Source organism: Hippoglossus hippoglossus, chromosome 4 (genome assembly GCF_009819705.1).
Source record: "Hippoglossus hippoglossus isolate fHipHip1 chromosome 4, fHipHip1.pri, whole genome shotgun sequence".
NCBI classification, from domain to species: domain Eukaryota; kingdom Metazoa; phylum Chordata; class Actinopteri; order Pleuronectiformes; family Pleuronectidae; genus Hippoglossus; species Hippoglossus hippoglossus.
In genome coordinates, this window is record NC_047154.1 from 8,468,152 (window position 1) to 8,481,146 (window position 12,995).

The following is a 12,995-nucleotide window of genomic DNA, read 5'->3' on the forward strand; positions in this document are numbered from 1 at the left end:
AACACTGTTGCAATAAAAAAATACTTGAGAGTTCACTATGAAGATGCAAAGTGTTTGCTATGTGAACGAGACAACGTTTGGAAACCCAACATGACAAAATTGAGAGTCCACAAAAGCGCCTGACACTGGTCCCACCTCTGGCAGTAACCATGAATTCATAGCTTATTCCAAAACACCCTCCGGCCTGAAATACCTGAAATACAGAGACAGCAGCATATGAAAGATTTACATTCAACAGGATAATGCAACATGCCGATCGGAGCAGCCCTGAAGACAGACAGTCATACTCTCCATATTCCTCCTGCACTCAGCAAAGTTCAAGCTGCATGCAACATTTATGTCATGTTCACTCTAATGTCTATGAACATTATGGTTTTCTTTTGCCTTCATAATTATTAATATCACCAAATAATACAACAAAGCTGTTAGGTCTGGAACTTATAGGTCTAGGTATATTTCTCTTTGTTGCATTTAGTGACAAATACATTTTCACAGTAGAAGTTATTTTTCATACTTGAAAAATAAATCAATACACTGGATTGCAGGATAGTCAGGATTTCTGCACATATCCTTGTTTTTAGCCTGTTTGTTTTGAGCGAGAAAATGTATCTGCATCCTCTCATCACGTAACTTTGTTTTGTAAAAATACTAACCAAATTATATTCAATTTACCCAAGTAAAGAAAGTGTCTGTTAAATTCATTTGCATAAATAAAGTTATCATTATGCAAAATGCTCCATTCAAGATTAACTATGGTTATAATAATGGTTGAATATTACTGATTAATTAACATGTACGCAGCCTTTGTCAATTTTGCAGACGGTGGACAGAATTTGAGTCACTACCGAAACTCTTGGATAGTTTAGCTCATTAGTCAATGTTATGTTTTGTATCAAATCAAAATGTATTTGTATTGCCCATATTTACACATCACAATTTGCCTCATAGAGTTTAACAATCTTGATGAATGATCTTAATCTGCTCAATATCTAACTTCCTGTCAAATAAAAAAAAAAAAATGTTTGCACATTATATGTTAGTATGAAATAACTCTTTACTTAATGTAAGAATAAATGCACTTGTGATAGATTATTGTATGGATGCATTAATAATGAGAATTGTTGCTGTACTTGCATCTGCTTCTGGTTTATGTCTTTCACATTGCACTGACGCCAGGACAGGATTAACAGTTTACCTGATCTGGAATGTCTCGTGTCTGTTACTATCGAGTTGTACAGAGTTTATACAGCACAATAGGGGAGTGGCAGGAACAGTTGTAGGAGGTTTCGTCTCATTAGAATTACGTTTAGTCAGTTACAATGACAAAGCAGTCACCGCTCCAGATCTGCATCAGTGCCCAGTTACAGTGTGTGCTCCTGCTGTTAGACAGAACCACTTGTCCAGACTGCTGTTCTCAAGTGCATTTAAGCAGGAGACAAAGAGACCATTTATCTGGAGGGAGGCAGAGAAGAGGAGGAGAGACAGAGGGTGGAACAGAGAGAGGGAGGGAGAGAGAGAGAGAGAGAGAGAGAGAGAGAGAGGGGGTTGGGCGTTGGGCGTTGGATTGAGAAGAAGGGAAGGAGGAGAGAAAGAAGTTTCCAAAACAGCAGATCCTGGAATGTTGGTGGACGGTGCTACATAGCTGCAAATATTTGTTGCTTGGTCGGCACGGCAACAGGAAAGCCAGCACGTTTATCAGCAAATCCCTACGATCATACCAGAGAGTCAGGGAGAGGAAACACCCTGAGCAGGAGAATGAAGACTGTCATACAGGACAAAAATAATTATAAAAAAATTTGATATGTCAGCTAAACTGTAAAAGAAAAAAATTCACATGGGAGTGAAAGAAAAAAAAAACATTATATGTGTTTACTCATCCAAAGTGACTTTCAACACTGAAGCTTCAGTACAGGTAAAGGTGGTGAGTTTCACTGTTGACTTAACATTGTGAAATGGAGGTATACATGCCATCACAACCACACAAACACACACAGACATACACACACACACAGAGAGAGAGAGAGAGAGAGAGAGAGAGAGAGAGAGAGAGAGAGAGAGAGAGAGAGACTGGAAAACAGAACAAACTGCTGTCACTGAACTAAGTACTCCTGCTTCCTCCCTTCAGCCTCGCCCAACCAATCACTAAATAAGCACACACACACACACATACACACACACACACACACACACACACACACACACACACACACACACACACACACACACACAGTTGAGGTCTCTGGTGTCAACATATACTTTGTACAGTAAAGTGTTCCAATTAAGGAAAATAATCGATGACATTGTGTCCTGCTATGTCAGTGCAGTATTTTCCTATATTTGGATGCCATGGTCACCATGGCAACTTACCAAGGAAAGAAAGTCAAGAAAAGAAAATATGAACAACATTTCTAATGACTAAGTGATGGCCTCTGATTTAGCTTTAACCTTTACTGAGTTTCAGTTTTGTTGCTATGGTTACAGGGCATTTTAACATATGTTAGGCTCCCATGAACCCTGACTATAGAAGTCTGTGTAACTTTACAAGAGGAAATAACTCATTCCTGTTCTCCTAATAAAAAAAAAAAAGTAGTAAAAATACTAATACAAAAACAAATACACTCACAGGGTATCACTAAGTTATATTACTATGTAATATTACTAAGTGCTTACTCAGTCTGGTATAACCTCCAGCATATGGTTGCTTTATTTGGCCAATTTTAGTTAGATATCGTTGTGTAAGTAACATGACATGGTCTGATAACTGACTTTATTATTCCTCTCTTGAGTTACTGTTTAAACATTTACCAATGATCTGCAACTGCCACTTATGGCCACACTGGCTGCTCTTCAGCAAAGTGACAGCTCGCTGTGCGGAACTCGAAACAGTGATCTGATGTGAGCCATGTGTGCGGTGTCCTGATATATAATTTTAATTGACACGTGTAAGCCAATCAGAAAAGAGTGGTATCCTTGGTGTTGGTACCATGTACAGTGGTATGAAATGCCAGACAACCATCACAGTGTGAGCACCCCCTGCCCTACAACCATAATACCACTCACTATTGATATGTGATCAGGTTTCATAGTCGCCTCAGAGGAGGGTGGTGAGGATGATCTGTGTGTGAGAAGAGAAGAGAAGAGACTGATTTTCTTTTTGCACTTTCAGATGTATCTTGTTTCATAGGACTGCATTCTGCCAGATCAAGTTCACTTATACTTATTAAATATCCAATAATGCCTGAATATAATTTAAGACAAATATTCACTGGTCTCTCTCTCTCTCTCTCTCTCTCTCTCTCTCTCTCTCTCTCTCTCTCTCTCTCTCTCTCTCTCTCTCTCTGTGTGTGTGTGTGTGACAAGCCCATATTTATTTCAGTAAGTGCAATAGAACAAACTTCCATTGTTCCTTCTTATGATCTCTCAGCTTCAGACTGAAACTGCTGCTCAACATAAAACAATTGCTCGGTCCTGTCACTCTCTCCCTCTCTCCCTCCCTCTTCTCTTTACTTTTTATTGCCTCTGAAAAGCCAGGCTAGAATAACCGGCAAGTCCAAACTCACACTGACAACCTCCCCACTCACACTTAAATACACAACGAAAACACAAACACACAAATGCAGCGCGACACAAACTGCAACAAAAAAACCACACACACACACACACACACACACACACACACACACACACACACACACACACACACACACACACACACACACACACACACACACACACACACACACACACACACACACACACGTGCGGTTGGTACGGTCCTCCCCAACTTGCAGAGGTAAATGGAGTGGAACAGGTTAGTGTTGCCGCCATATAGTGTCCCACCTGTACAAACACAGTGCTCGATCATGGCTAAACAGACACACACACAGACGCACACACACACACACACACACACAGTCCTCCATCTGGACTGAGGCACTGGTGGGTTTTAATAGCTATCGATCATTCTCCCTGGTGACACACTCACACACTCGCCTCCCTGTTACAGGCTGAACAGAGCCAGCTGAGGACTTGTACACACACACACACACACACACAAACACACACACACACACACACACACACACACACACACACACACACACACACACACACACACACACACACACACACACACACACACACACACACACACACACACACAACTCCTAAGCAGTGTCAAAAAGGCCATTTACTTTGCCTGCCTGTATAAGCGTGTGTTTGTGCTTCTGTGCGTTCTAAGTGTGTGTGTGTGTGTGTGTGTGTGTGTGTGTGTGTGTGTGTGTGTGTGTGTGTGTGTGTGTGTGTGTGTGGCTCACTCTGCCTTTCGTTTTAGATGAGGTTATTTAATTTACATAATGAGGCACAGACTCACTCTAGTAGATTATATTACTCTGAGATAACAAATAAAACGCATGCAGACATGCACCCCCCATAAGTATACAAGCCCCAGTCTGTAACCCTTTAAAGGGATAGTTCACCCAGAAATGAAAATTCACTCATTATCTACTCACCACTATGCCAATGGAGGGGTGGGTGAAATGTTTGAGGTCTTAGGGGTAAACTTTATTGCATAAGAATCCAATACAATTGAAGTCAATGGTAAGCTATTCTTCAGACGTAATAAAACAGCAGAAAAAAACATAACATGCCTCCATACTGCTGGTGTGGTGTCATCAAAGTGTCTGCAAGCCCTGACATTCATATTCGACTTGAAACGAGATCATTTACATTTTGTTTTAGGCCTAAATGTCCACAAGAAGTGGCTAACCTAGCCGACGTTAGCAATTTTGACGCTAACGTCGGCAATCCTGAACGCATCTTGTCAGCAGATATCAGTGGACATTTAGCTCAAGTTAAAGTATCCCTTTAACTCAAGTTGTTATTTTTCTCCCATATCCATGATTATAAAAAAGGCATCTGCGGCCTAAAGGTGAAATCCACGAACTTGCAGTGTGCCCACCCCTGCCCAATGATGTCATTGTGCACTTGCCCTGGTGAGTTACGATGAGCTGAAAGGGTCAAAATGAGAGAGAATGCCGATTGATTTTCCGTATGATTCTGACCAATATATCAAAGTTTTGATTAGTCCCGGTGGTTAGTGGCGATTCATTATCGAAGCTAATAAAGTCTTTGTCGCTCAGGGTGCCAGAGAGGCTGCTGGGAAAGATGGTTAATTTTATGGGCAAATTAATTAAAACACCGCCTGGAAAGAGCCTGTCGGGCATCAAACACTCGTTCCACACTTGGTGAAGGGCGTAACAATGAGACATCACTCAGGGAGATTCAATGTGTGTGTATGTGTGTGTGTCAGTATGTGTGTCTAATAACCAATCACAATGATGCCTGCCTTTACCATGTTGTAAATCCTGAAAGGAAAGCGGGACATTTGTCATTTAGCTGTGTCTTTGCTTTTTAATTATAAAAATGGCTCCCAAAGAAATAGATGTTTAAAGATGATTTAAAAAAGGTGTTATTGGGGAGAAGAAAGGACAAAGAGGATAACAATGGGAGGAAAAAGATGTCGACCAATTTACTGTTTTCCCCAAAATTGACGAAAAATTCATAGAATATCATTGTTTTTGTCTGGGAGACTAAATCCAGCTGCAGGCTACTTATTGTATTATTTAATAATGTGTTTACATGTGTTTACTGTGATAGAAGTTATAATAAACAAATGATATAATTGAATTTTGTGTTGGTTTGTTTATTCAAACTACATTCTAGAGTGTCAGATGTATGTTTCTGCCTTTTATACACATATATATTGTATATTATATATTAAACAAGCTACTTCAACCAAACAACTTTAAATCATTTAACAATAACATTTAGCTTTTTCAACCACCTATCTAATACTTTACTACAAATGTGTTTTAGATAAATCAACTTGGATTTTAGTGTTTTGAACTTGAAGGGTTAATTCACCTGAAAATGAAAATGTACTCTTTATCTACTCACCACTATGTCGATGGAGGGTTGGGTGAAGTGTAAGAAGTTCTCGCGATAGCTGCAGTTAGTGCTGCAGTTATTGCTGCAACTAGGAGGAGGATAACAGCGGACATTGATGTAAACAACGCCATTTCAGTCGAATTTGAATGTTGGGGCTTACGGACATTTGGATGACACCACAGGAGCAGTATAGAGGCGTTTTTATGTCTTTTTATGTAGTTTTTTTACTTTAGAAGAATCAGTCACCATTTACTTCAATTCTATTGGATTTGCCTGCAACGCTGTTTACCGCTGAGACTCCAAAAGTGTTTTGTGGACTCAAACACTTCACCCACCCCTCCATCGGCATAGTGCTGAGTAGATAAAGAGTGAATTTTCATTTTTCGGTGAACTATACCTTTAAAATCACAATTCCACCCCTCAAGCTGTTAAGTTAAATCAACTCAAGTATTTATTTTGCATTACTTAAAATTTTAGGGCAACCCATTTCTTCAGATTTTTTAAGTATGCTCTACTTATACAGGCTTACAGTGTAGTTACACATTAAAAAAAATATTTTTAGCAAAAATGTTTAACCATATGCATTAGAGCTAATCGTCAACATTTGTCCACGATATTTAGCTATAACTATCATTGTTATATTCATTACATATAGCCATTTAGTCATGTATTTCGCCATTTACACATCATATGTTCAGGGCTACTCTCTGTATGCCCGCAATTTTTCACATCCACTTAATCACAACTTGTGGTGTTTATGTGTAATACCTGACTCATGATTTGAATATATGCATCATGATTTGTGATTCATCAATCATTTTTGCATGTTCACGATTGGGGTTTCCTTGTAAATATCAGTGCAATGACACTCTATGTGCTGTTTGCCCCTAAAACACCTACACATACATACACTTACAGGAAGGACAGACCCCCCCCCCCCCCCCCACACACACACACACACACACACACACACACACACACACACACACACACACACACACACACACACACACACACACACACAGCTTAGTGTATAATCTTACTACAGGCCCGTCAAAAACACAATCCACTCAATGGGGAACTTTTTTCCTTCACATAACAGCTGAAAAAACATTGTTGTCTCAGGCTTTGACCATTGTGAGCGAACACTGTCTCAAAGGCTTTCACAGTCTGTCTGCCTGTCTCTCACTGACCCTGCAAACCGCAATGAGTGTTGAATTTGACAGAGAGACCAAATTTTTATGTTTCAAAGACTTCACATGCTTGTACATTGTACTGTGCAGTGCTTTGGTCAATGCACTGGTTTAACTTTTAACAATACCAACACAAAAACTGAGATTTTACTGAAAAGAGCTGCTGAAACAATACAACTGAGCCACAGCCTGTTCCCATCACAGGGGAAATCCTGCTGCCTGGACGAACACTGATAGGAGTAAGATGAGAGGGAGAGGCACGAGAGAGAGAAAGAGAACAGAGGAGGAGGAGAGCGATAAGAGAAAGGCAAAAGTGTGTGGGGGGAGGAAATGGAGGGCATTTGGGATCCAGTCAAGGAGGCAAATAGTGGAGGTGTAACGTCAGGATGGAGGGAGTGAAAGAGGTCAAAACCAGGAGAGAAGGAGAGGGGGGATTATTATTTAAAAAGTCTTAATAGAGATGCAGGGGTTGATGGGAGGAAAGGCCAAAGACTCGACAACTCAGAAGGCCCCTATATACCATTTCAGGTCAGGATGCAGCTGAGCAGGAACACAGGGCTTTGAAAATGGGTTTGTTGGATAGAGTGTGTTCACTCATAATCCTGGGGAAAAACATACAACTACAGAGGAAGAAATGTGAAGAGTTGAGTCACCACCACTGGGAAGTTAGCAAAGATTAATTTAGAGCAAACACATTTACAGGCCAACAAAAACCATTAATGGAACTAGTTCCATTAATGGCTGAATGGGTAAAAGTCAGAAATAACAAATATGGTGTGATGCTTGATTTGAAATCTGTAAATCAGTTATGTGAGACAAATAACTGCATAATTCCATATTCGAATTCAACTGTCGGACATCTGTGGCTACGTCATTTCTCCAGGCTGTTACTAATTGCCCTTTCCCCTCCTGGGTCCATGCCTCTATGCTACAAAATATAAGGACAATACTGAATTAGTTCGGTCTGTGACCACAAGTGAGCATATGTCCAGGCTCGGGACCAAGGCAGCAGCAGGATATCCCAGCCTCATGTTAAATAGTCACTTAAACAGCAGGGCTTCTCCCTGTTAATCTTCCCAAACATTCCTACACAGAAAATGACTTTGGCAAACGACCACGCTGTGGTTACCCCTTTATAACTTTACGCATGGCGACCAGGGAAGAAAAGCAGACCCAATCCATGCAGCGCTCCAGCCATATTGAAACATTTAGGGGTTCTGTATGAAACACAATTTAAAATTGCTGTATATAAAACTGAATTTACTAAGGTCTGACTTTTGCCATGGGATTTGACTCTGAAAGAGCTTTAATGCAAATGAGATAACAACTTTAAATGACATCATATATTTTGCCTTAAATTTGTCCATCTATTTGAGACAATGGGTGAAGTCATACACAAGGATCCCTGCTGTTAGGGGGTGGGCACTGGACCACCTACTTATGATTCTTTTATGGACTTTAATTCAGAAGTAAAGTGTACATAAATAGATGAATGAGGCAAAGTGGATAAATATTTCAGAATGTGCCAGTGCAACACTGAGTGTAAACAAGAAACTAACCAACCTGTCCTAATTTTGCTTCCTCTCATTTCATCCCCAGGGCGATTGTTATAAAACCAAAAAAATTAATGAAACTTAAAGAAACTGTGAGAGTAAGTGTATCTGTGCATTGTATAAGACTCACCTTGACATGTCCCTCCATTGTGTTTGACCATAAAGCAAAGCGTTTTTTTTCTCAAGCACCTAAATCAAAAAAGGAAATTGCAGGAGATCAGTTAAGTTCACCTATTAGATCAGATTATATACGACTTTATTGATTGCCACAGTTTGACGTATACAACAGTAGATAAAGACAACATTAGCGGCCATAAAAAGTCTGACTGTGGTGGTTTTTTATGATCCGCTTGATCCTGCTTAGGTGCCGCTCTGAGACAGCCAGCGCCAGGGGGCTGATTTACTCGTCACACAAGGGGGACATATTTAGACGTGGCGCGCAGGAGATAGTGGGCAGTAAAGCTGGCAGGGCAGAGGGTGACCCAGACAGTGGGAGTGTGGACGGCTGGAGGGGAACCCGCGAGACACACCAGTTAACCTACTGCCATTAAACCAGCCATGATTTCTGACCAGGGGCCAGGGGACAATGGACTGCACTACACTAATTACACCCCCTGACATGGATAATAGGAAATGTACTTGCTCTTTATGAGGACGAACAGACAGTCTGTGGATCTATCATGGACAATTTGTAGTTGAGGCAATAATAAAAGGTCCTAAATGTAGCTTTTTGCTGATGTGTGGTCTTTACAGTAGTAAAAGGCCCTATTAAATCTGTCTCCTGACGACTGAATTAATGTTCAGATTGGTTTAAATCTGAAGGGAAGACTGTTACCAGAACTCAAAACTTAATAAGTTGGACTTGACTCTGCTCTTCAGGCAAATAACAGAGCTTTAATACAAGTCCTGATGAATATGTCTGTTTGTGTAAACCTGCACAGGTGTCAAATTTTAACTCCCTCACTTTTCTGTGTATGTGTGCTGTAAGGCAATTTATAATGGACCACCAACCAGAGACCACCATGGTATCCCAGACCAAGAAGCAAAATGTCGGAGAATACAAGAAGAGTTTCCACTGTGGGCGCACATACACATGGAAAATTATAGAATATAGGTTTTCATGTAAGAGTTTTCATTCACTTTCTCCTCTGTGCTACACTTTCTCCAATTTAAATGCACAGGCATTAGAGTTCACATTTAGAATAGATAGTCACTGTTAAATGGCTGTGTCTGTTTCATAAAATATTGTCTTAACACAGTTTGTCACAAGAGTGTCATTGGCATTACTGTACAGAATAGACTGTGATTTTCGTTTATATCACTGTTACATGGCTGTTATAAACCCAGATCATTTTGTAAAACATTGTCTTAACACAAGTAGTCAAAAGTTTCATTTTTTTTACTGTAAATAAAGTGATGAATAGAATAGAATAGATTATTTACCTTTGTTACTAATATTTCTAAATATACATGTATACTTGACCAAAAACAATAATTTGATTTTCTTAACTATAAAGAATAGAATAGAATTCAATAGAATACAATGCGATTTTCTTTTATGTTATTGTTTCATAACTGTTATAAACCCTGAATTTATTTGATTTGATTTACATTAGTATATAGAATAGAATTGACAATTATGTAACAATACTTGAAGTGTAGTGTAGTGAATAAACAATAAATGACTAAAAGTACAGCGAGCAGGATTTATCCACAACACAAACAGAGCTCGACAACACTGAGCTGTGAACACAACAGTGACTGTCCCGCCACTGACAGCAGAGCGGGGAAGCAGAGATTCAAAAACAATACGTCATCCCACAATGCACCGCCCCTACACTCTCGCGATCCAGCATTACCTCATCCCACAATCCACCGCGAGATTAGGACTCTTCTGGGTGGTCTTCCCGGCAAGTGGGGCGGGGCCTCACCCCCGCGACACGCCCTCCAGCCAATGGGAGAACCCCGTCATGACATCATGGCTATTTTTAGCGAGGCAGCGGCAGCAGATAAGGTTTGGATCCACGCTGCTCAGATCAGAGTGTACACACGAGAGTCAGAGCACTTTTCATTCACACCGGTGTGGACACAGCTCTCTGACCAGCGGCGGCTCGAAGAAGTAAGTCCTGCTGCCTGTCAGCCCAGTGCGCACTCACTTCGGAGGCTTTTACGCACAGAGAGGACGTTTGGAAACCAGTCTCCTTCACCTGATTTAAACCAAGGAGACGAGCGGAGGGACGGAACGGGGTTTTTTTTGTAGAAGACTTTTATAGCAGCACTGGTTTTTTGGTTTCTCTTCTATGTATACCAAGATGGAAACTACTTTCTATGACGACTCACTCAACGCTTTCTCCCAGCCCGACAGCGCCGGCTACGGATACAGCAACCCCAAGGCGCTGAAGCACAACATGACCCTGAACCTCTCGGACCCGACGGGCAGCCTGAAGCCGCACCTCCGCGCCAAGGCCAGCGAGCTCCTCAACTCCCCGGACGTGGGCTTGCTGAAGCTGGGCTCGCCGGAGCTGGAGCGGCTCATCATCCAGTCCAGCAACGGGCTCATCACCACCACCCCGACCCCGACCCAGTTCATATGCCCCAAGAACGTCACTGACGAGCAGGAGGGCTTCGCGGAGGGGTTCGTCCGAGCCCTGGCCGAGCTGCACCACCAGCACATGCCGGCTCCGGGCAGCGTGAGCGTCACCTCAGCCCCACAGACCAGTGTCAACAGCGCGCTGCCGCCCGTGTCCTCGGTGGTCGGTGCCACCGGGTACAGCAGCAACGCCACCATGCGCTCCGACTCGCCGGTCTATGAGGACTTGAACACTTTCCACCCCGCCATCAGCACTGTCTCGGCACCGAACTACACCACCTCAGCCCCGACTATGTCCTTCCCCGCTGCCCCGCCCCAGCTCCCAATCTACGGCCAGCCCAGCTCTCTGCTTAGGCTCACGGCTCTCAAAGAGGAGCCCCAAACCGTGCCCGAGATGCCCGGGGACACCCCTCCACTCTCCCCGATCGACATGGAGAACCAGGAGCGCATCAAGGCCGAGAGGAAGAGGTTGAGGAACCGCGTCGCTGCCTCCAAGTGCCGCAAGAGGAAGCTGGAGCGGATCTCGAGGCTGGAGGACAAAGTTAAGAACCTGAAGTCCCAGAACTCGGAGCTGGCGTCCACCGCCAACATGCTGCGGGAGCAGGTGGCCCAGCTGAAGCAGAAGGTGATGAACCACGTCAACAGCGGCTGCCAGCTCATGTTGACGCAGCAGCTCCAGACCTTCTGAGGGGCTGTCAGCGGCGGCGGAGAGAGCAAAGACTGTAGTTGAACGAATCGGACGCTTCCTGTGATAGTGAGTGGCTGTGTCTCCCGAGGTCGGGACGGGATTCGGGATGACCGGCACCGGCAGGATCTGTGGGCCGCACAGAAAGTTCCCGAGCGCACCGCGCTCCCGGGGGGCGCGTCCCAGAGATGAGCTCGGGACAGTAACAGTGGCCATGAACCAGAGGGGGCATGGCAACAAGCAAGATACCTTTCTGTTTCTGTTCCGTGCTGCTTTCACAGAACTGGACTGGACTGAAGTTTTCTTGATTTACACCCAGCTCTGCATGGACCTTCTCATGAATACCAAAGGAGAAATTCAGTATTAGAGGAAATAAGAACCTGCAATAGAGACGTTTCTTGCTGTAGCCACAATGGCCTCACACATGGGCGTGTTGGCCAACTCTAAACGGCTGAAGAGTTGTAACTAAAGCTGCCTGACTTCTGAGTTACAGTACAATGTACTTCGTTTTCTTAATTGTAAGAATTTAAGTTGGAAAATCTTCAAGATTTACTTGTTTTTTCTGAAATTGTTTAATGGGGTTTCACTCATTGTTATATGTATATAAGATCAACTTGGAGTACTTATATTGACCATTTGTAATAAGAATACTGTATAATTTTTTATGTTTTGTTTCCTGAGCACTTCAGAAACTAATCAATATTTAAGAAAATAAAGCAGATGAAATGAAACAAAGCTGCCTCTGTGTTCTTGTAAGTGTGTGACAGTAAAAAAGTGGGTGTGCCATGCCAGGAGCTCAAACAATAAAACATGTTGCAACATGTTGCAAGAGCTTCTAGGTCCCGATACCTCAAGGTAAATTCCATTAGTGCTGGTATTGATCCAGGTTAAGTGATTGTGTTACAGCTGACTGACCAGCAATGGCCAATTCTGCAAATTAGGACATAGAGCTTCATCTCTCCACTTTATTATCCCAACACACACAGGTCTGCCTGAAGAGTATGACTATGACACGAACCTCAGGT

The 12,995-nt window shown here is 42.5% G+C and overlaps 1 protein-coding gene across 1 annotated transcript; it reads left to right on the forward strand.

The window, feature by feature from the left end:
* Positions 1-10,719: 10,719 nt before the first annotated feature.
* On the forward strand, positions 10,720-12,701 carry jun (Jun proto-oncogene, AP-1 transcription factor subunit). The gene has a single exon (XM_034582929.1). The coding sequence runs from the start codon at positions 10,996-10,998 to the stop codon at positions 11,971-11,973; it is 978 nt and encodes a 325-aa protein (XP_034438820.1). The 5' UTR covers positions 10,720-10,995; the 3' UTR covers positions 11,974-12,701.
* The last annotated feature ends 294 nt before the right edge of the window (positions 12,702-12,995 follow it).